This window comes from Lithobates pipiens, unplaced genomic scaffold (assembly GCF_037356315.1).
Source record: "Lithobates pipiens isolate NorthernLeopardFrog02 unplaced genomic scaffold, aLitPip1_a1.2 Scaffold_16, whole genome shotgun sequence".
Taxonomy (NCBI): Eukaryota; Metazoa; Chordata; class Amphibia; order Anura; family Ranidae; genus Lithobates; species Lithobates pipiens.
The window spans coordinates 143,176,553-143,202,843 of record NW_027507748.1 but is presented as its reverse complement, the minus strand read 5'-3'; the positions used below and the strand labels follow the sequence as shown (position 1 = coordinate 143,202,843).

The following is a 26,291-nucleotide window of genomic DNA, read 5'->3' as shown; positions in this document are numbered from 1 at the left end:
GCAAGAGCGAATGTGTTAATTGAAACTATTTGTGGGGCAGCGACTTGGTCGTCCCGACATACGTTTCTGAAACATTGCAGGGTGGACCCAGGAGCTCTTGCATCGGTGGAGTTTGGCAGACAGGCAGTCACATCAGCCCTCGCTTCTTCTAAATAATAATTTCTTTAAAATAGACTTCTAAGCATCCCACCCATCTCAGCTAGTTATTTGTCACAGGTATGCTGCCATGGAGGCACCAGGAAAACAGAAAATTGTACCATACTTACCGAAATTTTCTTTTCCTGGTGCCTATCCATGGCAGCATACAATCCCACCCTCGGTATTCTATATTACGGAGAATGCGGGGGCTGTACTAACCTTTTCTTTTATAATATTCACTAGTCCTGAGGGAGGAGCCAAGGCGGAGCTCGTCACAGGTATGCTGCCATGGATAGGCACCAGGAAAAGAAAATTACGGTAAGTATGGTACAATTTTCTGTTTTTTTATATTGTATTCAAAAATAGAGTAGCCATGACTAATAACATTGGAGTTACCTTAAAACAGGGCAGACTGTCCAATCCTGGGTATTCTTCGATGTCCCCTGTTTTCACGTTAAAGCACGCACCATGCCAAGGACATCGCACTCTGTCCCCTGCCAGGAAACCTGTAAAATACCATTTATAAAATTACCAGCTTCCCAACTTTTGAATTATCACATGACTATTGTCTATAAGCCTCTCTGTAAGTGATTGATGGGTAATTTACATTTTTGTATAACAAATACAGAAGTTTTCTTCTTTGACAGAGGCCAATTTGGATGCATGGCCAGCATGATGCAACATGCTAATGTTAATGCATTTCACTCACTTGCATATCAAGTTTTATAAGGAAAAATTGGGCAATATAGCTGACCAGTGGTCATACCTCTAAGGCCATAGAGCAGTACCTAAGAGTCCTGGAGAAAAAGTGAAACTACAAAGAAAAGTAAACTGCAGTGTGAGTGTCCAGAGACACACTGAAAGTGCAGGAGAAAGTGGGTGTGCACTTGTATTTCATTAAGAACTAAAAGTCAATCTATGCAACATGTTTCTAGAAGTGGAGTCACAGTGTTAGTGTGACACTTACTGGTACATTTATAAAAAATTCACATAGTGATTAACTCAGTCAAACTGCATGTACATTCATTCTGGATGAATGGGGCAAAAAAAACAAATTGGACCATTTCCTGTGCTAGTAAAACATTTTTCATTGATTAAAAATATTGTATCTGGCCCTCAGGTCTGTTTTGAACACCAACTTGACATGAAAACTATTGTTATATGAAGTAAACACCATTATATGTATATGTGCTCCTCCTGGCATCTCTCTCACTACTGCAACGCTTTACAAGGTTACCAAGTCCAGCCACACATTTTTATACAAGAAAGATACTCTGGACGGCTGCACTCCTTGTTGAACATTACCAATACCAAAAGACACCACTTATGACTAAGAGCTTAGAAGAGCACGAAACGTGTCAGTTTGCTTCTTCCTTCCCCCACTGTTTTTGTGCTTTCTTTTGTCATTCAATATAAAAGTTTAACAAGGAGTGCATCTGTCTGAAGTATCTTTCTTAGAAATTATTTTTCTTTTCTAGCATGGAAAGCCCTTTGCCAAAGCCCACACAACATACCGTGTGAATTACTTATGCTCTTCTGTCAGGCTTAAAATAGACATTTGCACTACTCAATGTCCTGATAGACTTTCAATCCTAAGTTTATTGCAATATATAACTTTTTAAAGTAGAAAACATGAGCCCCCCCCTAATGTTCCGCACAATGCAGTCTTGGATGCTTCTCAACAAGCCGCCGGTCTCCCACAGTGCATTGTGGAAAACACCAAGATCACACCTTTGTGTACCAAATGGCACCTAGAGAATCCCATCTTTCGGGTGTAAGGTTAGTTTTGTGGCTTAGGACTAGTGACAGGTGTACCTTAATATTGCAACAGTTATTGTAACCATAGAAGGTCCTTAAAGTGGACTAAGGCTCTATGCACACTGAAGCTCAAAAAAGCTTTTTCTGGACGCCAGATTGCTGGCAGAAAACGCTGGTTGAAAAAAACGTGCTTTTAACAGCGTTTTGTACTAGTGTTTATGGGCGTTTTTAATAAAAATACACAGAGGACACTCCAAAAATCCCACAGTGCATTCCAAACTCCCACAATGCATTGAAAAAAATAGAATGCCAAACGCTAATTAAAGCGCGTTTATGAGCGTTTATCAGCGTTTGTCATTTTTTGGCAGTGAAAAACTGCACTTTGAACAGGAATTTCTGGCGTTCAGAAAAAAACTCCACTGCCGATTAAAACTAAAAAACGTCCATGTCTGCATGGACACATAGGCTAACATAGGTGTGGAGTTTATGGGCTTTTAAAAAAAACGCCCAAACTCGAATAAACTGCAGTTTATGAGCTCCAGTGTGCATGGAGCCTTAAAATGTACATTTCACCTGAAACCACAGGGTACATCAGCATTATCAGCCCACGTTGTTTTGCGTTAAAAAGTATTTCAGTGTTGCCAACTAATACAGCAGTAAAACATTCTTTAAAGTGAGAAAATATTGTATCCAGAAATAGTATAAGAAAAAAAAATACGTAAATTGGGCTTGTCTCGGTCAACCAGTTCATAATAAACATTATGGACATAACAGTAACAGATTACATTTGAAAACGTGAGTAAAGAAATACTTGGCCCACTTCACCCTTTATAATATATAACTGATAAGTCTTAATAAGTTACTCAATTTCTATTTGTATTTCCTTATTAAAGAATGAGGCTATCTTTAAACAACGCACCTTAGCTATTGTATTATATCCGTTAAATCGAGCAAGTCTACAAATATTTCAACTGTTCCCTGCTTTCCACATCTACTAGGATCAGCAACTACTTTGCCAATTCAAATTTTCTTCTTGGTGACTGATAAAAACATCTGAACACATCTTCATATAAAAGTGCCGGTTCACACTAGTGCGATGCCAGACATCACATGTAATTCGCAGCGCACTGCTGTTCACATTACATGCGATGTCTGCGCGGGTGCGATGTCAGCCATACAGATAGTATGGCTGATATCGCACCGCATTTGGTCCAAACACGCACAGGACCCTTTTTTCTGTTCGGACCAGAATCGGATCGCATGCGTGTTCACACATATGCGATCCGATTTATGTCCAAACTGTCAGTTTGCAGTGCGATATGCAAGCTGAAATGGGGATGTCGTTAACATATAATGACACTCCCCATCAGATCGCATATGGCAGTGTGAACTAACGTGCGTGTCAAGTGCGATGCGGGAACCTGCAGTTGATTCGCAGGGTTCTCGCATCGCACTAGTGTGAACCGGCACAAAAGGAGTAATTACATTAAACAAAGTATCCCTTATATCCCTTCACATCCTCATTCCCATATGGCCCAATCTTGTGCACAGATGAGCACTACTGTGTGCTAAATGTTCAGTTGTCAGCCAAAGCCCTTTATAGAACTGGTGTATTTTTGATTTTATTTCTTTCTGTACCCAGTGTATCTATTTTAAGGAATCAGTCCACCTTGAGAGCAAGTCAGGAGCAGCGAAACAAGTCAAAGAAGTTTTTTCAGCGGAGATGGTGTGTATGCAGCTTACTTGTTGATCATTTAATAAATCCAGCAAGAGGTGCCAACATTGGACTGTGGCTCTTTTCTTTTTGATCACCACAAAGCTGTTATTTTGGTAGACGTTGGAGAGTAAAATCACATGAAAAGCTCTTATAAAGTTTTGAGGATTTTCTTCACAAACTCAGAGTCTGTACATTGCTGTGACCGTTATGAGGGGTCCCACTCTCCCATTTGGATTTTTTACTTATTTTATATAATGGATAAAGCAGTAGTTGGTACTAAAACATGCAATGATGGGCAAGAGCAAGCAAATCTTCCAGGTAACAGTGACTCCAGGTAACAGAAACTATGGCAGGGTGATCTGACGGTTTCCTTGTTTAAGTATCCAAGACTTAAGCCGGCCATAGATGGTTCAGCCAGGTGTGACAGACCCTGCCAGGACTGGGGTTTTTCAAGAGGAGTAGGGGCAAGCCTCCTACCCACTAATTATGGCCCATGGAGAAAACAGATCATTCTAGAATGATGGACAACCACTTAATGGATGTTGAGAGCGTGGTTTGCATTACTTCTCTGAATAAGGACAATAAAACTTCCCTTCTGGAGTGGATGGAAAGAGGTAATATTCATCTTGTACAGGTTAATGGTCAGAGGGAATATGGCGGCCCTCCTGCAGACTGGGTTGGAAATATCAATTAACAAATATCCCTTAAGAAAACTTTGAAGATAAAATAATTCCACCTTTTCAGACTGCTGGAATATTGTAGTTTGTCTCAGACTGTTGTAGACTTATTGCAGGATAGTTTGAGGTGGGGTTTGTTGTGTTTGTTACTGTAAGTAGGTAATTTCCATTGTTCTACTGTTTCGTTCTGTCTGAGCATCTCTTGAAGATGAGATTAACCTTGTGACCATTTTAAATTGTTACCAAATTATTGTGAGAAGTTTATACTTATGTGTATTGTACAGAACTTTGTATTCAGTGTTGTAGGCGCTAAATGGTCTAGTCGCCTAGGCTAGTTTAAGTGACTAATTAGCTTGTGTTAATTATATCACTGTCAGCTATAAGTTGCTATATAGTTTCATTTGCATACAATAATGTTATCAGGCTCACCTGATTGTGTGGTTTATAAGTGCTCTGTGAGTTTTCAATAAACAGTATTTATCTTTTTCACCACCCTACATTGTGTCCAGACTAGTGACTGGGTGGGCTGCGGGATCATGGATCGCTGTGTTACCGGGCAAGGAAAGCTTATACGTTGGACATACGCCTCTTGAATACCGAGGTCCTTCACACTGGGACCAGATGAGATTCGAACAATCCATGGCCAGGCTGATTGTACCAAAATCGATGGACTTGAGTACAACCAGTATGTTGGATTTTCAGATACGATTTTGCCAGTGGCTATAGACGCTTGCAATAATCACTGTGTTCTCACCGCAGGGTCGGCTGCCTGCTCCCCCCCCCCCCCCCCCCCGCCCACTAGGAGAACACAATAGCTCCACAGGAGAGATTCCACCATCAACACAGTCAGTGATTTTAGTGATGTAGTCATATAGATGTAATAGGATGATAATTAATAATTTTAATTCTATTCCCGCAGCACTTGGTTCATTTATAGAGATGCATTTGTTGAGTCTCAGCACAGAAAAAAGCTCACAAGATACTTGCAACAGATGACAAAATCCAACAGAGTAAATATTACAATAAACAGCAGCCTTCAGATAACCCAGTTTCTCCTGTCACTTTTTAGCCAAAAAGACCCTTCCCTAATAGATGGCTTTGTGGTCCCATCACAATACATATACATTTCTATATCCATCTATCTAAATATAATACTTTACATCAAATCGGCCAACATATAACAGTGTTGTCCAGGGGGTAAGGAGGGGGGTGAAAATATTTTCTGTACATACATTTTTTTGCTGTCAGAAAGGATCAGTGCACAAATAATGGTAAACACTATTGGCCTGTCTCAGTTCCAGAGCATGGCAATTGAGAATAAAGACTAGATCCCATTTCAAGCTCATTATTGCATTATCCATCTAAGGCATGGCTCACACCTAAGCATTTTTTTGTGCATTTTCAGTTTTGCAGAAACACACTACAGTCCATTTAACATGGTTTCCTATGGGTCACTTTCACATCTGTGCATTTTATGAAAAGGGCCAGGGACCAGCAGGTTGTGTTTTTGGTTTCATAGACTTCAATAGATCAAAAATGTCTATTGAAAAATGCAAAGTGAACCTGATATATGCATCAACTGCAACCCGCATAGGTGTGAACCAGGCTATATAAAGGGAGAAATTATATACACTTGCATGAATGAATGTCTATTGTTATATTAATACATTGTATTAAACTACTTTATGTAACCTATTCTTCTGTAGAACGGTTTGTATTAGACTAACACCAGTTATCCAGACTACAAGCTTTTTAAATGCAGCTAAATAAATATGCTTACAATGCATTTTTAAGTTCTGTAGTATGATGCACAAACTGTAGGTCAATAATTACACTAAGCCAGCAACAAGCAAAGAACAATTTTATCTTTGTCAAACAAAATACAACCACATTATATAAAGATTTGTTACATTCTTGCAAACATAGAAGACAAAAAGATATATACATTAACCCACTCTTTAACCCGGGATACCAAGATACAGCCTTTCAGAATCTGAGGGTCGTCTGGTTGTAACCAGGCCTCTCATTTTGTGAAGGATAAAATGTTAGCCATCGATCTCTGATCTCACTAACTCCTCGGAATCCTTCCGCCTGGAGTTCTGGAGGGCTCTCCAACTCACTCACTTCTTCAGATCCCTTACCCCCCCGAGCAAATTTTGCCAACATTTCACAACTCTGGGAGGAGGAGTATTGCTCGGGGGAGAGGGTGATGCCACATATACTATAGACCACCTATAATCTATTGATCACACCCCCAGAGACCTACTCCCTACGCTGCTTTGGGGAGTGGGAACGGTATCTTAGTCACACTGTTCGTTCACAACAAAAGGCAACATATCCTTCGATTTACATATAAATCTTCCATCTGCACGAGGGTGCAGGAAACTAATTTTAAAATCTTAACCAGATGGTACAGGATGCCGGTGAGGCTGTAAAAAAATGTTCCTGCAACTTCAGATTGTTGCTGGTGGTGCCAGGAAGAACAGGGAACACTTCTACACATTATTTGGACCTGTCTCAAGATAGAACCCTTCTGGAAATAAGTTAGACGCATCGCTCAACAATTCACGGAATGGCCAAAACTGGACGACCCAGACTTTTTTCTTCTCCATGCTTCCAATACTCCCAGGAGAGTCGATAAGAAATAGATCATTCGCCATCTCCTTAACACCGCTAAGACATGCATCGCTCTTAAATGGAAACCCTCACATTTTCCGACCATCGGAAAATGGCTCCAAAAAGTGGAGGAAATTAACAAAATTAGAGGGTCTTGTCCTCTCGGCACATCATCATCAGGAAGGTTACTCCAAAATTTGGTCGTTATGGACATCTTCTCTGGTGAAGGCCGAACTCTTTTTAAATGCAACGGTGTAAAGTAAAATGGGCCTGTTAAGACTCTAAATATATTTGGTACTTTGGTTCACAATTTCACATCTCTTCTTCCCCCACCCCCTTTCTCCCTCTCATTACCTTTCGCTTCTCTTTATCATTTTGCTCTTTTCTTCTTCTTCTTCTTCTTCTTACACTCTACCATCTTTTTCTCGTTCCTCGGTTCAGCACCTCTACGGCTCTATGGTACTTTTCTTTTTATAAAACATTTGGAAAATGCTTTGGGCTGGTTCCACAGGCTCACTCTGCCGAGCAATTTATCCCTTGGCTATGGTTTGCCCTATCCTTGTCCAGTTTTGAGATTACCGGTATGTCTTCTTCTCTATGTTTAGCCAGAGATATAAATGACACCTTGAATGTTTCTAGCATCTTGAGATTTTGCAATGACAATGGGTTGTGCTGTACTGTATGCCAATGTGTCTATGCCATTTTGTGTCCTTGAACCATGTCCTTTGCTTAATCACTTCAATGCAGGGCATTTTCTACCCCTACTGCCCAGGCCAATTTTCAGCTTTCAGTGCTGTAACATTTTTGAATGACAGATGCACAGTCATGTTACACTGTACCCATAAGACATTTTTATCATTTTTTTCTCCCCACAAATAAGAGTTTTCTATTGGTGGTATTCAAATACCTCTCACAGTTTTTATTTTTTGCATTTTTATTTTTTGTGTTTTAAAACAAAAAGAGTGACAATTTTGAAAAAATAAAAAAAAATACACAAAAATGGGTGTTATTTACAAAAGGCAAATCCAATTTGCACTGCAAGTGCACTTGAAAGTGCACTTGGATGTGCAGTTGCTCTAAATCTAAGGGGTAGATGTGAAATGAGTGGATGCTCTGCTGATTTTATCATTCAATCATGTGCAAGCTAAAATGCTGTTTTTTATTTTCCTTGCATGTTCCCCTCGGATCTACAGCGACTTTACTTCCAAGTGCACTTTCAGTGCATTTTCAAGTGCACTTGCAGTGCAAAGTGGATTTTCCTTCAGTAAAATAACCACCAATATTTTAGTTTTTGCTATAATAAATATTCCCAATTTTTCCTCAGTTTAGGCCGATATGCATTCTTCTACATATTTTTATTAAAAAAAATATATATATATCGCAATAAGCATATATATTGATTGGTTTGTGAAAAAGTTATAGCGCCTACAAAATAGGGGCAAGATTTATGGCATTTTTATATTATATATATATATATATATATATATATATATATATATATATATATATATATTTTTTTTTTTTTTTTTTTACTAGTAATGGCGGTGATCTGTGAATTTTATCGTGATTGTGACATTGCGGTGGACACTTTTGACACTATTTTGAAACCAGTGATATTTATACAGCGATCAGTGCTATAAATATGCACCAATTACAGTATAAATGTCACTGGCAGGGAGGGGGTTAAACATTAGGGGCGATCAAGAGATTAAATGTGTTCCCTAGGCAGTGATTCTAACTGTGGGAGGGATGGGACTGACTCGGGGAGGAGACCGATTGCTGTTTCTATATACTAGGAACACACAATCTGTCTCTTCTCTCCCCTGACAGGACATGGATCTGTGCGTTTACACACAGATCCATGTTCCTGCTCTGTGACGAGCAATCGCAGCTGCCCAGCAGACATTGCAGCCACCGGGCAAGTGCATCGGCTCCCGAGTGACGAGGAGATCCCACCTGCAGATATCATATGATTATACGTGGGTAATGAAGTGGTTACATAAAAGATTTAAAAAAAAAAAGAAAAAGGAGGATACATACATTACATGTACCTTGTGGGGTTTTTAGTGCTTCCATTGATTGAAATGATGCTAAAATTCTAGGCATGAATTCACATTTTGACTCGGTTCACATTAGCCGGAGTAAAAAGCCACACAACTTTCAGTGCAACGTCGAAGTATGATTTTGATGTCAATCTTTATACTCTGTGGCATTGAAGTCGTATAGAAAGTCAGACCAAAGTAGTGCAGGAACCTTTTCTAAAGTTGGATAGACTTGTGTAGTATCAGTTAAGATAGCTCTCATAAGGAAACACTGAATTTCACATCTCATCTGACTTGGTTGTGTCTCACAATTCAAATTCCATGTCGCATCAGTGTTTACCGAGCCTGAGGGAAGTTGCACTTTGCAAGGGAATATACCCCAGAGCTTTTTTATTTATTTTCCTTCCACATGGTAAGGTATTCTTTGCAAAGTGACGTTTCACTGTATTCACTAAGCTCTGGAGGACATTGCAAAGTGCAACTTCCCTTGCAAAGTGACCAGCCTATATACCTTTAGTAAATAAACCCCAATCTGTAAAAATGCCTATTCCTACTGGTGATGTAAAAAAAATTGTTTATATAATCAATTGTTTATAAGCACGTGCCTACAATGCCCAATGGTAAATCCTGACCTGGAGACATTTTTCTTGCCAAATACTGCACTATAATGCTAGTGGGCATGAACCCTCCTCTCTATGAGGTCTTGACTAATGCAAGTGGGGCCTATCTTGATTACCACCATGGCAAATTTCTCATTGAACAATTATATGCTCACACTGGAATGTACAGTACACATAGGCCTTTTAGAGAGCAGTGCATTATACACCCAGAATCATTATATAACAAACTCTTGTACCATTTAACAAAAGGAAAATGGTCAAAGAAACAAAAAGGTTTCTGTAATAAGTCCAAAGTGAAAATGTACAGCATCCCACAGTAAGTGATTTTATACGACCTCTCAGGTTACAGCAATCAATAAAAAATAAAATGTTATTAGGCTGCTCTGGATGAGTAATGCAGTGGTAAAAGTCTGCCGGGCGTATTCTCTACAGGACTTACCCTTACTTAAAGGCGCTCCATAGTGGGAACACTTGTTGCCCACAGCACTGAATGTCCCATTACTCTTCACTAATAGGATACTGCTCCCTTCAATCAAAAATTCCCGCATCCTGCATACAAAAGAGGTAGGTAGACATTATTGATTTGATATGCTTCCTCTTTAGAAAAATGTTAGTACTCAAACACCACTGTTATACAACCTGCATTAAATATTATAATTGTAATCCAAATATATATACAGTTTAGAAAAAAAAATTCTTGCAGTGTCATATAGCTGTCACCCATAATGAATAATCTGGAAACTCCTACAAGGACGTGTCACATCCCATCCTGCCCCTCCTCCAAAAGTAGCCAACATTTGCACCCACCTTCCATAATTCACTTTAGGCAAAGCTTGGCCAGAGACAACGAACACATATCTCAAGCGAGTACAGCAGTACAAGGGCTGATGGAAATTGTGTCAGAGTGTGGGTGATAACATTAGTAGAAGTGCTAATATTTCCCTCAACAGCCCTTGCCCAGCAGCTTAGGAATAGAATAGCAGGAACGTGAGCACAAAAAGGTTTCTAAAGGTATTTAATAAACTCTGAAGTTAAAACCTTTTTAACCCCCCTGACGGTATTCCCGAGTCTGACTCGGGGTGGATTTTTCATACCAAAAGCGGTATCCCCGAGTCAGACTCGGGACTGCATCGCTGGATCCAGGAGGAGGTTTACTTACCTTCTCCCTCGGATCCAGCGTTGTCTCCCCGCTGTACGAGCGAGCCGTGTCTCGCTCGATGCATTACATCGCCGATCTCCGTGCCCTGCGAGCGTTGCGACGCACGGGCACGGAGATCGGCGCCAAATTCAAAAAGTGAAACAAACAGTAAACATACAGTATAATGTAATCTTACAGATTACATTGCTGTATGTAAATATTTCACATCCCCGTTGTCCCTAGTGGTCTGCCCAGTGTCCTGCATGCAGTTTTATATTATAAAAACTGTTCTTTATGCCTGGAAACTGGAGATTGTCCATAGCAACCAAAACTGTCATTTTACATCAAAAATGATTTTAGACCAGCTAGAAAACAGCGATAATAAATTAGAATCACTCGCAGAATTGAGCGATAGCGATTTGTGGGGAGATCCGTCATCAAATACTGAAAAGTAATGACAGTGACAATTCTGCAACTGAGCAAATTTCAGTGTTTTTGATTTGATAAAATTATTGAATAATTTTTATTATTGTTATATTATTATTTGGTACAATTTTTTATAATTATTTATTATATTATAATTTATGATTTAATTTTTCAAACTTTATCATACCCAGGATGTCTGCTAGACTCTGGTTTGGACAGATTTAAGAGAGGTATTCCTAAGAATTACAGGACTACAATATAAAACGCCAAATTTTCATGCAAAATAATGGTACCGCTTTTAGCACCTAAAATCCGAAATAATCGTACCGCCAGGGAGGTTAAGTAAATATAAAAATTGTATAAGAGTTTAAAGTGGTTGTAAACCCTTACAAACCACTTTGACCTACAGGTAAAGCCTAGATTAAGGCTTACATGTAGGTCCAAGAAATATCTCCTAAACCGTATAGGGACCTAAGCTATATTTCCAAAAAGACAGCCACTGCTGTCTATGGCGCATGCGCCGTAGACAGCGGCGCGCAGGCGCACTGGGCAGGCCGCAGATCGCGGCGATATGCCACGAGTGTCGGCTCCCGTGCGCATGCATGGGAGTGACATCATCGCTGCTCTGGCGAACCACAGTGCCAGAGCAGCGAGACCCGGAAGTCACTCTGGGATCCATGGCAGCGGCAGACATGAAGACGGAGGACCGCTTCGGGGGCTTCGTTCTCAGGTAAGCTATTCATAATGAGCTAGTATACTATGCATACTAGCTCATTATGCCTTTGCCTTGCAGGTTGCTTTTTTTTTTCCCCCCATGGGTTTACAACCACTTTAAAAGACTATTTTAGCAATTCACTTTACATCTACTTTAAGCTTTTTACATTACCAATCCCAGTCTTTATTTGGGCAATAAAAAAAAAAAAAAAAAACAGTAAACCAACAAGGTCACGCCTGCCAGTGTTGCCAACCACCAGTATTTTTACTGGCAGCTAGTAAAAAAACAGGCATTTTTCTCCTGCCAGTAAAAAAGATGGTTGTGACGCTTAGCTCTGCGCATGCACAGGTCTGGTTCGGAGTCAGCCGAGACCATCTGAGTGCATGCTACAGTGTGTTTGGGCGGCGCCGGGGGGGGGGGGGGGGGCGCTGGTGGAGGCAGTGCCTGAGCGATGCAAGGAGGCCGAGGGGAGTGGCCGTAGCCTGGTGTGTGGGTCTGCAGTATGGGAGCAAGGCAAGCTGGGAGCAAGACTGTCACTGCTATTCAGACTGGAGTGGACCGAAGGGACCAACTGTCATGGAGATAGACTGTCATTGACTCTTAAGGGGATGTGTCACGTCAGTGAGGCGTCATCTGTATTGCTGTCAGTGTCACTGTGAGTCAATTTCATGCATGTGTGCCACCCATTCTAATTTCTTGTCCTGTCCCTGAGCTACTCACTTACCATTTTGAAAATAAAATATTAAAATGTTTTTTGCCTTATTATCCACCTTAAATTACATTTCTAATTGCATATTGTACTTGTTTGTAGTCTAAATACTGAAATTTGCACTTAAAACTGTCATTTTGTAAATTTTGGAAATGCCAGTAAATATTTGGCTGTGCCAGTAAATTTTGGGTGTCTTGTCAGTAAATTTCATTCTCATTGGCAACACCAACGCCTGCAGCCCCCCCCCCCCCCCCCCCATCTGTAAGGATGATACCTATAGATAATAGAACACTGATTGGCACAAAGTACTGGCCAACAATCTGTCTATATGGAAGACTGATGTTTAAATGATAAAAAATAAATTCTAACTAAAGGCATAGATTTTTTTTAGTTTTGGATAGAGTGGAGGTGGATTAGAACACCCATCAGGTTAAACTGTCTGTGTCCTGTCAGGGAGATTCACCCTCTCCATTTGTCATGTTTACGGTTATCAAAAGTGAAGAAAAATCAGAACAGTAATAGAGAGGAAATTCTCCAATGGGGGGGGGGGGGGGGGGGGGTGACACTTGTGACAACCATGGATTCCCTGCCTTTGGAGGGATTTCCTCGATTCCTTTTTTGGTTATGGGGCAGGAATGAAGAGAAATCTCCCCAATGGGACACAGATGGCAAAAAAAAAAATAACCCACACACCCAAAATGGGTTTAAGTCCTCCCTTATGCTATTGAAAATTTAAAAGGAAAAAAAAAAAAGTTTGGCCTTTCGATCTACTTTCAATTATACTGAGGAGCGTACACAAGTGAAAATAAAATTACTTTAATTAATACACAATGAGATTAAGTAGCTACCTGAAATTTAGAAAAGCACTTTAATCACATAGCAATAAAAATTAATGATACACAGACATTCATCCTATGGTCTCCTCCCTTCACTCAACATGTTGATGCACAAATTTACCCATAACAACTTGAGAAAAAAATAATGTTCTTTAATTTTGGTAGCATTTGTAATTTATGTGCCTTACTAGTGTTGTAAATTGCCTCCAGCATTGCTCTTGTTTCTTCCTGCCAGAGGCTGCCATTTTGCTGATGCCCAGGGCCCATGAACAGCAGTAAATCTTTAGTCTGTCAGCCGATTGACCTCTAGTGGCTCGGATTCTCGGCACAGTGCCACAAACAAAAAGTGGCAAGCATTATATAGTCTATTAGGACTTTATTTTCTGACCAAAATTCTACTTTAAAAGACAGAACCAATATGTAAAGCAAAGGTGGAAGATCACAGAAAATTGTCACACCGCTTGATCTTACCTGTCCAGCTTACAATTATTCTGCATTGAGGTCTTAAAGTATAATTAAAAAGACAAAACTTTTTTTTTTTTTTTTTTTTTTTTTTTTTTTAGTTTTGGAAAAAGTGGAGAGAGATTAGAACACTTGTCAGCTTTTATTGCTGTCTGTAAACCCCCGACCCCCCCCCCCCCCCCATTAGGGGAAATCTTTCAAGGGGACACTAGTTCTGGTGACCTGGTGGTCACAAGGAATTCCCCTAATTTGCAGGGGTTTCCTCTCACTTCCTATTTGGCCAATAAAATATTGTACATCTGCCCATTTTAGTATCCATGTACTGTACACCTTCTCCTCAAATTGGAGTCTCCTCCAACACTTTATACCTTTTGCAGGATGTTATATAGTGGTTTTCTCATTACTATTAATTAATCTAGGCATTTATCGATTTCTCCTTAAATGCTGGTTCACACTAGTGCAATGCCAGACATCACATGTAAGTCGCAGCGCCACTGCTGGTCACATTACATGCAATGTCCTACAGATAGTATGGCTGATATTGCACTGCATTTGGTCCAAACACGCACAGGACCCTTTTTTCTGTTCGGACCAGAATCGGATCGCATGTGTGTTCACACATATGCGATCTGATTCATGTCCGAACTGTCAGTTCGCAGTGCGATACGCAAACTGAAATGGGGGTGTTGTTAACATATGATGACACTCCCCTGCAGTTTGCATATGGCAGTGTGAATTGCCATGCGTGTCGGGTGCCATGTGGGAACCCGCAGTGGATTCGCAGGATTCTCGTATTGCACAAGTGTGAACCAGCACTTAAGGATTTTGAACATTTGGACATTTTTGGCACACATATATATATATCTTTACTTTAATATTTTTGCACTTTATTTATCCCTTAGTGGATCATTTTTAATGTTTTAGAGTGATTTTTATTACCGCGCAAGATCACTTTATATTTGCACTTGTTTTATTTGTGTATTGTGAACACTACTAGGTTCTGCTGCGGTTTTAATTATTATTACCACTTTCTTTCTGTAGATAGGCACATTCTATCAGTTACTCCAATTAGCGCGAAGGACACTTCCACATACTACAAGTGCACTGCAAAAAGTGCAGTTGCTCTAAATCTAAGGGGTAGATCTGAAATGAGGGGAAGCTCTGCTGATTTTGTCATCCAATCATGTGCAAGCTAAAATGCTGTTTTTTATTTTATTTGCATGCCCTCCTCGGATCTACAGCGACTTTACTTTCAAGTGCACTTGCAGTGCAAACTGGATTTGCCTTTAGTAAATAACCCCCCTGGTGTTAAACAGGAAGAGAAAATCTCTTAAACACGATGTGAACTTTCTAAAGAATATATAAAGTTGAAGACAGCAGATATACATGTAAAACTTATGTAGGGAGATGTCATCCATGTGCATCTTCTGAGGCTGTTCACTTCACTGGGTATATGTGAGGGTTTACATCAACTTTAAGAGTCCAAATATTTATTTTGTATAGTTGCATATTTGAATCAAAGAAATGTCAACACTGTTTATACGAATCTTTACATAAAATTGTAACAATTTAAGGTCAATTTGTGCTCCCCATACAAGAGCTTGAGGTTGCAGAACCTGTACTGTCATTCTACTGTATATGGTTGATGCAACTGCTGTTGAAATGCTTGTTCTGTCACATAATTTCATTATGTATATTCGCAAATAACCCCTTCAAAAGAAGAAGAAATTACTTATGGGTAAAGGCAGGCATGTAGGTGAATGTCCCACCCACTAAACAGTTATAAAGAAACTTTGGTTTGGCAAATGGACAGCACTGTTAGACTTATTGAACTTGATCCACAAAGGCTGGTATACATCTCATGCTAAGAGGTGGTGTTCTTTCCTTCTCTACTCTATAGCTTAGAGCTTACTCTCCATCTTTCATTTCGGATTCCTTGCACAGCTCCTGGGTGATCTTCTCATTTCCACTCATGGCGATTCTCTTGGTTGCTGCAAAAAAATAAAAAAAACATTATAAATATATATATATATATATATATATATATATATATATATATATATATATAAATAACACATCCAGGTTCCAGTCATTTCAAAAATATGAATTTGCTAGATACTAAAAATTGCAAGCAAGCATGCAGTTTATCCTTATCCCTTGCCTTGCCCAAAATGGTTTTATCCCAATTCCAGAGGTTGCACCAAGGGCAATGTTCTTCCGAATCTGACATGGATACCAAACACATGGTGCCTGTATATACAATTGGGGACGGAAATATTTTGCACCATGTGGCGCTCCTCATGTACACTGTATTTGATCCCTAACTTGAGTTATAGAGGCCTCACAACAAACCCCATTATTGCACGATGCAACATGGACCCATGACAATATTGGCACTAAAAGGGCATGGCATAGCTGCCACCGCCTAAGCCCAATGCACTGGTCTTTCTCAGTGGCCAGCATTGAGTATACAAGGGGACATGATTAGGCAATGATGTCAATAAGTCACCACACACCTAGGCTTTTGGAGATGCACTGGACAAGAAACTGATGTGTATTATGCACCTACTAATCAAAGTTATTTTAGTACATATTTCTTTTAACAAGGTACCTGCTATGCTATTAGATTTGCTTTACTTTTTATATTGTTACTATACCAATGGGTAAAGGGAGATCTGTGGCCTTCTAATCCTAGGGTCACAATACATATTTCAATCTGATGATACAATCTTTGCACAATACCTGATAATATAATAAGATATGTAATATAATGAACCCATTCTATCCAATCAATTTGTATCCAGTAAGGTACTACATAGCTGTTGGTAGATGTAAAGGAGATCAAATTGTAAGGTCTATGATGAAATTGAAAGGTCATACAGTTCTGGTGAGTGCTTTGTATGGAGGAAATGTTATACAGGAGTGTAGAACATGACTTTTCATGACTATCGTCGCACTGGCTGAGGAAAAAAAAAATCACACATTGTCATCGATCAACTTTTTGAATGGATGAAGTGAAGTGTGTGTGCGCGTGTGAATTTATTTGATTACTAATGCCGCGTACACACGATCAAACAATCCGGTGGAAAAGTCCGGCAAACTCAAGTCCGCCAAACAATCCCCCCCCCCGTGTGTAGCCTCCGGCATACTTTTTTGACCCGACAGTACGGCGGACTTAGAATTTAGGTTTTTCCAAAATTCTGTCCGTCGGACTCGCATTTCGGCGGACAATCCTGCCGTGTGTATGCCAGTCCGCCGTACTTTAGAAATGAGCGGACTTTTCCCGCCCGGAGAAAAGTCCGCTCATTTCGAGCGGGTCTCCAGGTAGGCGGGGCCCGCGAAGGAGACGTCGCTGGCCCCGCCGCCTGGTATGGACTTAAAGGGGAACCCCAACGCCGAAAAAAAAATCGGCGTGGGGGTCCCCCAAAGTCCACAACAGACCCTTGTCCGAGCACGCTACCCGGCCAGCCAGGAAAGGGGGGGCGAGCGAGCGCCCCCCCTCCTGAGCCGTACCAGGCTGCGTGCCCTCAACATGGGGGGGTGCCTTGGGGAAGGGGGGGCCGCACGGCCCCTCCACCCCAAAGCACCTTGTCCCCATGTTGATGAGGACAAGGGCCTCTTCCCGACAACCCTGGCCGTTGGTTGTCAGGGTCTGCGGGCGAGGGGCTTATCGGAATCCGGGAGCCCCCTTTAATAAGGGGTCCCCCGGATACCGGCCCCCCCACCCTATGTGAATGAGTATGGGGTACAATGTACCCCTACCCATTCACCTGTAAAATAAAAGTACAAAAAAAAAAAACACAACACACAAGATAAAATAACTTATTGCACAGCTCAGGGGGTCTTCCGTCTTCGGGGGTCTTCTCGCCGGACTCCTCCACTATCTTCTTGTAGCTCTTTTGCTAGCGGAGGAGTCCGGCTTTCTTCCTCGCCGCCGGCCTCTTCTTCCGACTTCGGGGGTCTTGTCCCCCTCTTCGGTTCTTCTGCCGGGCCACCGCGCCTTCTTATAGCTCTTTTACAGGCGGTGGCCCGGTCTTCTGTCGCCGCCTCCTTCTTCTCCGGGAGATGTTGACTCGACGCTCTCTCCGGCCACAATGCCAGGGACGCGCTGCGCGGCCACTTATATAGGGACAAGGGGCGGTGTCACATGGCTTTATGTCACATGGGTTGGTGTCACATGGTGACCCCGCCCCCTTACGATGTCACAGTCCCCATGTGACATCAACCCATGTGACCAACCCATGTGACATAAAGCCATGTGACACCGCCCCTTGTCCCTATATAAGTGGCCGCGCAGCGCGTCCCTGGCATTGTGGCCAGAGAGAGCGTTGATTCAACATCTCCAGGAGAAGAAGAAGAAGAAGAACGGAAGGCGGCGGCGGCGATAGAAGACCGGGCCACCGCCTGTAAAAGAGCTATAAGAAGGCGCGGTGGCACGGCAGAAGAACCGAAGAGGGGGACAAGACCCCCGAAGTCGGAAGAAGAGGCCGGCGGCGAGGAAGAAAGCCGGACTCCTCCGCTAGCAAAAGAGCTACAAGAAGATAGCGGAGGAGTCCGGCGAGAAGACCCCCGAAGATGGAAGACCCCCGGAGTTCCTGGCCGGCCGGGTAGCGTGCTCGGACAAGGGTCTGTTGTAGACTTTAGGGGACCCCCACGCCGATTTTTTTTCGGCGTTGGGGTTCCCCTTTAAGTCCATACCAGGCGGCGGGGCCAGCGAGGTCTCCTTTGCGGGCCCCGCCTACCTGGAGACGCGCTCGAAATGAGCGGACTTTCCTCCGCGTGTGTGGGCGAGTCCGTTCATTTCGAAAGTACGGCGGAGTTAGTACGGCGGACTAAGTACGCCGTATTAGTCCGCTGAAAAAGTGCCGTGTGTGGGCAAGTAGCCTGTTCGGAAATTTCAACGGACAGTCTGGCGGACGTCCGCCAGACTAAGTACGTCGGACAGGCGGCTACGTGTGTACGCGGCTTAAGGCCTCATGCACACAGGTGTATAAATTTCTGCTCTGAATATGCTGTTTTTTTCTGCAATAACTTGTCAGAAAAAAAATGCTTCGATCATGTATGTATGTGCGTTCGTGCACGTATGACGTTGAGTGTAGAGGCATTCTACTGGCCAGATTATTTTTATTCGGGCCACTGGAATAAATTTAAATACCTACTTCACATTTATGTGTGTTGCATGTTCGTAAGTTATGCTCATAGGCTCCTCTCTGAACACAGCTGTTTTCTTTGTCTCCAAAAGCTGTTCTTAAGATATACACACCAGATGTGCATGGTCAAAGAACTGCCTTTACACACACACACACACACACACACACACACACACACACACTTTAAGAGGGAGGTTTCGGGGGGGGGGGGGGGGGAACTAATGTTTTAAATAAGGAACTTTGAAGCAAAATAAGGGTCAGTGCCTATCAGCAGCTGCACCATCAGTGCAGTCTGATGATGCCCATCTGCAGCCTAGAGGGGACAGGGAGGGGGCGGGATGAGCAGCGACAGATTACATATAGCGAGAATCTCCTATGATAGACAGAACAGTGGTCCAATGGCTTCCCAGGAGACGGGATTTCTCATTACAGAGGCCGCCAAGTAAACAGGAGATTCTCACTATATGTAATCTGACGGTGCTCATCCCGCCCCTCTCCTTGTCCCCTCAGAGGCAGCTAAAATTGAAGTATTGGCTTATAACACACACATGCCATTTGCACCAGATTTTCAGGGTGAATGTGTACATTATATGCCAATAAATACAGTATAATAAATTATATATTTTATATACACACACACACACACACACGTGAGTACACCCCTCACATTTTTGTAAATATTTTATCTTTTCATGTAACACTGAAGAAATGACACTTTGCTACAATGTAAAGCAGTGTACAGCTTGTATGACAGTGTATTTTCTGTCCCTTTTGTTGCCAGCAGTTTAGACATTAATGGCTGTGTGTTGAGTTATTTTTAGGGGACAGAAAATTTACATTGTTATACAAGCGGTACACTCACCACTTTACATTGTAGCAAAGTGTCATTTCTTCAGTGTTGTCACAAATATAAATTAATGAGACACACACACACACACACACACAGAAACCACAAATCAGACAGACAGAAGTACAATTAAAAACACACTTGTTTATTAATAAAAATAAAAAAGGTAAAATAGAAAAAGCGTAGTCAAGTATAGCCAGAGTCCAGTAGCCAGATCGGGTAGTCAGCCAGTGCAAAGTTCATTAACCAGATTGGGTAATCAGCCAGGACTGAAGTCAGGGATCCAAGAAGAGCAACTTCAAGCAGGATAAGAAGCCAGGAGGGATGTCAGCAAGCCAGTCTTGAAACAAACAGCAGGAGATGGTTCCTTGTGATGTGACCAACGCGAAGGCAAAGGAGAAGTGAGCTGGAAGGCTTTAAATAGGCAGGTCAGGCGAGCATCATCGGAAACAGCTGGTAACTGTGGAAAGAGAAGAGAGCTGGCAATTAGCCGACAGCTGAGCAGCTAGCCCAGAGGAGGAAGGGCTAAGTCAGCCCTGACAGTACCCCCCCCCCAATGACTCCTCTTCCTCGAAGGGCCACCGGGCTTGAGGGGAAACCATCTATGGAACTCGCGGAGGAGGACAGGGGCATGTACGTCAAAGGATGAAACCCAGGAGCGTTCCTCCGGACCGTACCCCTTCCAATGCACCAGGTACTGTATGCGCCCACGGAACCTACGGGAGTCAACAATGGATTGTACCTCATACTCCTCATGGTTCTCAACCTGAATAGGGTGAGGACGTGGCACCGAGGTGGTAAATCGGTTACAGACCAACGGTTTCAATAAGGAGACATTAAACACATTTGAGATGAGCATACTAGGAGGAAGGTCCAATGCGCAAGCTACTGGGTTAATCCAGCGAAGGATACGGAAAAGCCCAATAAACCGAGGTACAAACTTCAGTGAGGGAACACGAAGTCAGAGGTTGCGAGATTACAGCCAGACCCTGTCCCCCATCTTGGTAGGAAGGCGCAGGCAGGCGTCTGCAGTCAGCATGGAGTCTGTACCTATCATTAGCATGACGCAAAGCCTCCTGGACTTGTGCCCAAGTGGAACAAAGACCACGGTGATGCTCCTCTAACGCAGGAATAATCTGCGGAACAAACGAGTCAGGCAACATGGAAGGTTGGAAACCATAATTCGCTATAAATGGAGACAATCGGGAGGCAGAATTCAAGGCACTGTTGTGAGCAAACTCTGCCCAAGGTAATAGGTCAGACCAGTTGTTATGATGGTCAGAAATATAGCAACGTAGGAATTGCTCCAAGGACTAATTGGCTCGTTCTGCGGCCCCATTAGACTGCGGGTGATACGCAGAAGAGAACGCAAGCTGGATTCCCAACTGTGCACAAAAAGCTTGCCAGAACCGGGAGACAAACTGACTGCCCCTGTCCGAGACAATCACCTTGGGTAGCCCATGTAAGCGAAAGATCTCCCGAGCAAAAATGGAAGCCAGTTCCTTAGAGGTGGGTAACTTCTTAAGTGGAATACAATGACACATCTTTGAGAACAGGTCAACCACCATAAGGATAACAGTGTTGCCTTGGGAGTTGGGCAATTCCACAATGAAATCCATAGACAGGTGAGTCCAGGGCCTCTCTCCATTGGGTATGGGTTGTAGGAGGCCCACTGGAAGGTGTCGTGGAGTCTTACTCTGAGCACACACGGGACAGGCAGCTACGAAGGCAGTAACATCAGCCCGTAGACTAGGCCACCAGAATTGTTGGGTGATGGCCCAAATGAGTTGATTCTTCCCAGGATGGCCAGCTGCCTTGGGAGAATGGCAAGTCTGGAGCACTGCAGTACGGAGACTCTCTGGAACAAAGCAGCGGTCACAAGGTTTATCAGGAGGAGCATGGACCTGAGCAACAAGAATTTTGTCACCCAAAAGGAGAAGTAAGACTGATGCGAACCGTAGTCAAGATACGATCAGGAGGAATCATAGGAACCCGGAACCGACTCCGACTTGGAAGTGGAGGAAAATTGTCGTTTACAAGGCAAGAATGATACAATGTAATTAAAGCTTGACAAGAAAAGAGGCCATCGCGCCCTTCTGGGAGAGAGTCGCTGTCAGGGAAATGGCCGTAGGAGAACTGGCTATAGTGTCAGTTGTCAGGGAGCCAACAGCAGGAGAAGGGCTCTAGGACCCAGAATCTCTGGCAGGAGAAGGACTTTAGGACCCAGTATCTCTACCAGCAGGTCACATGGTCCTATATAAGGAAGTCTGCTGGTGTCTGCAGTTGCTGGTTTGTCAGTCTTCCTGTGTTCCTGAACCTCTGTGAAAGTACTATTTGGATTCCTGTTGTGACCCGGCTTGTTCCTGACCTGTCTGATCTGCTCTTCTGGTTTTGACCCCCTGGCTTGCTTTACCGACTTGCTGTCTTCTCCTATACCTGATCCCGGCTAGTATTACGGACTTCGCTACAGTTACCTGTTCCTGCCTGCTTCCTGATACCAGACCTTTGATTTGTCCCCGTTTCTGCAACCTGCCTCATCCTCCTGCTGGATCTACTGTGTTTGACCCCTGGCCTGGCTTCCACTACTGCTCCTTATGCACACCTTGCCAAGTATTACCGAGGATTCTTATAGACTTTAACTCTGCTGTGCTTCCTGCATTACCTGGTGTCCTTCAGGTGCCCACCAGCTCTTATCTCCGGAATCTATCTGGCAACCTGTGCTTCTCTGGGCACTACACCCTCTGTACCCAACTTCAGGGGTGTACTGCACTCAGCCGCAAGGGGAGCCCTCTCGGCATTTCGGCCTCCAACCAGGTACGTGACAGTCGCTTAGCCTCAGACAAGAATGTAAGATTGTAAGAAGTGGTACCTTCAAGGAGATGTCTCCATTCTTTCAGGGATAAAATGATCGCCAACAGCTCTGTCACCAATCTCATAATTGCACTCAGCAGGTGACAATTTCTTGGAAAAGTAGCCACACGGATGCATTGCGCTCTCAGAGTTAGAACGTTGAGACAGAAGGGCGTCAACTGCAGTCTTAGAAGCATCAACTTCTAGGATAAAAGGCAATGTAGGATCAGGATGTGCCAACACAGGAGCAGAAACAAAGGCAGCCTTGAGAGTCTCAAATGCCTTAATGGACTCCAGAGACCAACTCTGTGGGTTACCGTCCTTTCTGGTCATATCAGTCAGAGGCTTGACCAGAGACGAGAAGTTATAAATAAACTTTCGATAGTAGTTGGCAAAGCCCATGAAACGCTGCAGAGGACGTAAAACCCACAGGTCGAGGCCACTGTAGGACTGCCAAAAGTTTCTCTGGATCCATCGAAAAACCAGCAGTGCAAATGACATAGCCCAGGAATGTAACCTGTTCACGATGGAACTCGCATTTCTCCAGTTTAGAATACAGATTGTTCTCTCTTAGTTTCTGAAGTACACGACAGACAACTGTGTGGTGGCTCTCCAGGGACTTGGAAAATATGAGGATATCATCGAGATAAACCACCACACACAATTGCAACAAATCTCGGGAGGACATCGTTACTAAATTCCTGGAAAACTGCCGGGGCATTACAAAGGCCAAAAGGCATTACCAGGTATTCATAATGGCCTGTTCTGGTATTAAAAACAGTTTTCCACTAGTCACCCTCCTTAATGCGCACAAGATTGTATGCCCCTCTCAGGTCAAGCTTCGTGAAAACCGTTGCTCTCTTGAGGTGGTCAAAATAACTCAGTAATCAATGGAATCGGGTAGGCATTCTTAATCGTGACACGATTGAGACCCCTATAATCTATACAAGGTCTCAGTTCACCGCTCTTCTTTTTCACAAAGAAGCCAGCACCAGCAGGAGACGAGGATTTGCGGATGAAACCTCAAGAAAGTGTGTCAGCAACATACTCCTCCATGGCTTTATCCTCCAAGATGGACAAAGGATAAACCCGGCCACGAGGAGGTATGGTACCAGGTTGAAGGTCAATTGGGCAATCATAAGGCCGGTGTGGAGGCAAACTACCGGCTTGACCTTTATCAAAGACATCGCCAAAATCACGGTACTCCTTCGGCAGGGAGGGGAGTGAAGCGGTGCACAGGACCTTGGATACCTTCAGGAAGCATGTCTCACTGCATTGTGGTGACCAGGAGAGAACCTCAGCACAGAGCCAATCAAAAGAGGGGTTGTGCCTCTGTAACCAAAGATAACCAATAACCAGTGGAAATCTGGGTGAGGAAATAACTTGGAATTGGATTTTCTCATGGTGAAGAGCCCCTACAGCCATGGACAACGGAACCGTCTCATGAGTCACATGGGCAGGCTGTAAATGTCTCCCGTCAAGAGCCTCAATGGCAAGTGGAGTGTCACGCAGCTGCAGCTGAATCGAGTGCTGCAAAACAAATGCAGCATCAATGAACAGGCCTGCAGCCCCAGAGCCGATTAGAGCCTGTATCTCGATGGACGACTCAGCCCAAGAAAAGGTAACCAAAACCAGGGGCTTATCTTTCTGGATAACTGGGGATGAAACAACGCCACCTAAGGTCTGTCCATGACAGGACCTCAAGGTTCGAACGTTCCCTGGATGGGTAGGACAAGACTTCAAAAAGTGACCTGCCTGGCCACAATAAAGGCACAATCTCTCCCTCCTCCTAAAGGCTCACTCATCCGCAGAGACACGTGAAGCTCAGGTGCATGGGTTCATCTTCACTGACCAACTCAGTACCAGGAGGCATGGGAGATGAGGGAGGCATGGGTGGGACTACAAAGCTCTGAGGCAAACATACAGGAGGCTTCCGCAAGCGCTCCTTAAGAGAAAGTCTTTCTCTGAGTCTGGAGTCAATGAGGATGGCAAACGAGATCAAGCTCTCCAGCTCAGTGGGTATATCTTGGGCTGCTATCTCATCCTTGATGGAATCTGAGAGACCATGAGAAAAAGCAGCCACAAGGGCCTCATTGTTTCAAGCAACCTCTGCTGCCAGAGTACGGAATTCAAAGGCGTAGTCGGCAACAGTTCTCGTACTCTGTTCGATGGAGAGGAGGCACTTGGCAGCTGAAGCGGAGCATGCGGGAACGTCAAAAACCCTTTTAAAAGGAGGCCACAAACTGAGGGTAACTCAAGATAACAGGTTTTTGCGTCTCCCATAGAGGGTTAGCCCAGGCCAAGGTTCTCTTATGCCCCGTACACACGAGAGGGATTAAGTCTGACAGACCTCCAAAGGAGTTCCGACGGAGTTCCGACGGAGTTCTGGCGGACTTTTCGACCGAACGGACTTGACCACACACCATCACACCAAACTCCGACGGAGTCGAACGTGATGACGTACGACTGGATTCGACGTAGGAAGTTCATAGACAGTAGCCAATAGCTGCCCTAGCGTCGGTTTTAGTCCGTCGGAGTAGCACACACACGAGCGAATTTTTCGAAGGGGACCGGGTCCGGCGGAGTTCCGTCGGGAAAATTTGAAGCATGCTTCATTTCTAAAGTCCGTCAGACTTTTGCGAAGCTAAAGTCCGTTGCAGCCCACACACGATCGGATAGTCTGACGGACTCGGTCTGACGGACTTTGGATGTTGAAAAGTCCGCTCGTGTGTACGGGGCTTTAGAAAGCAAAGATATCATGAAACCTACTTTGCTTCTATCCGTGGGAAACGCCTGCGGCAGCATTTTGAAGTATATCTCAACCTGATTGAGAAACCCTCTGCATTGGACTTGCTTGCCCCCAAATCGCTGGGGAAGCGGAGCAGAAACAGACATACCTCTTATAGAGGTAATACTCGAGGCGGGTGCCTGCACAGAGACTGACGCAGCAGCAGGGACGGCCTGCAACTCAGGTTGTACCGGAGCAGCCACCGTGGGGCACTCCAGAAGAGCCATGCGATTCAGGAGCATTTTTAACGCCAAGGCAAACTGATCCATACGGTGATCTTGCTCATCCAATCTGGATTTTTTATTTTTTTTTACTAACAAGTGGATTGACTGTATCTTGACTGTATGTTTTTTTTTTTTTACCAAAGATATCTAACAGTATAAAATTTTGGCCAAAATCCATGAAGAAAAAAAAAAAAATTACAAATTTGAAAATTCACTGTCTTTTCTTTTATAACGCAAAAAATAAAAAACCCAGTGGTGATTAAATACCAAAGAAAGCTATGTGTGGGTACAGTGTTGCATGATTGAGTAATCGTCAAAGTGCGAGAGCACCGAAAGCTGAAAATTGGTCTGGTTAAGAAAGGGGTTTAAGTGCCCAGTGGGTAAGTGGTTAAGTAAATATCTCCTAAACGGTACAAGTTTAGGAGGTATTTACTGTGTAGGTATAAATAAGCAAAAACACATTTACTACCACTTTAAGCGCTATATCTGATAGGTGATCTGTAGCTTTTTGAAACAGTTTTATTTTTTAAGTAAATCTTCATTTGATTGCAAATTTAAAGGGACATACCTGTACGCCC

At 43.2% G+C, this 26,291-nt stretch overlaps 1 protein-coding gene across 3 annotated transcripts in view; it reads right to left on the bottom strand.

Annotated features, from left to right (window-relative positions):
* LOC143982120 (apoptosis-inducing factor 3-like) overlaps positions 1-26,291 on the bottom strand; it is a 233,849-nt gene that overhangs the window by 194,389 nt on the left and 13,169 nt on the right. For all 3 annotated transcript variants that reach the window (XM_077480563.1, XM_077480565.1, XM_077480564.1), the window contains exons 2-4: positions 15,767-15,845; positions 10,008-10,117; positions 535-644 (exon numbers count right to left, since the gene is read on the bottom strand). In XM_077480563.1, coding sequence (XP_077336689.1) covers positions 535-644; positions 10,008-10,117; positions 15,767-15,828 — 282 coding nt within the window. In that variant the 5' untranslated portion in view covers positions 15,829-15,845. The remainder of the gene's footprint in view (positions 1-534; positions 645-10,007; positions 10,118-15,766; positions 15,846-26,291) is intronic.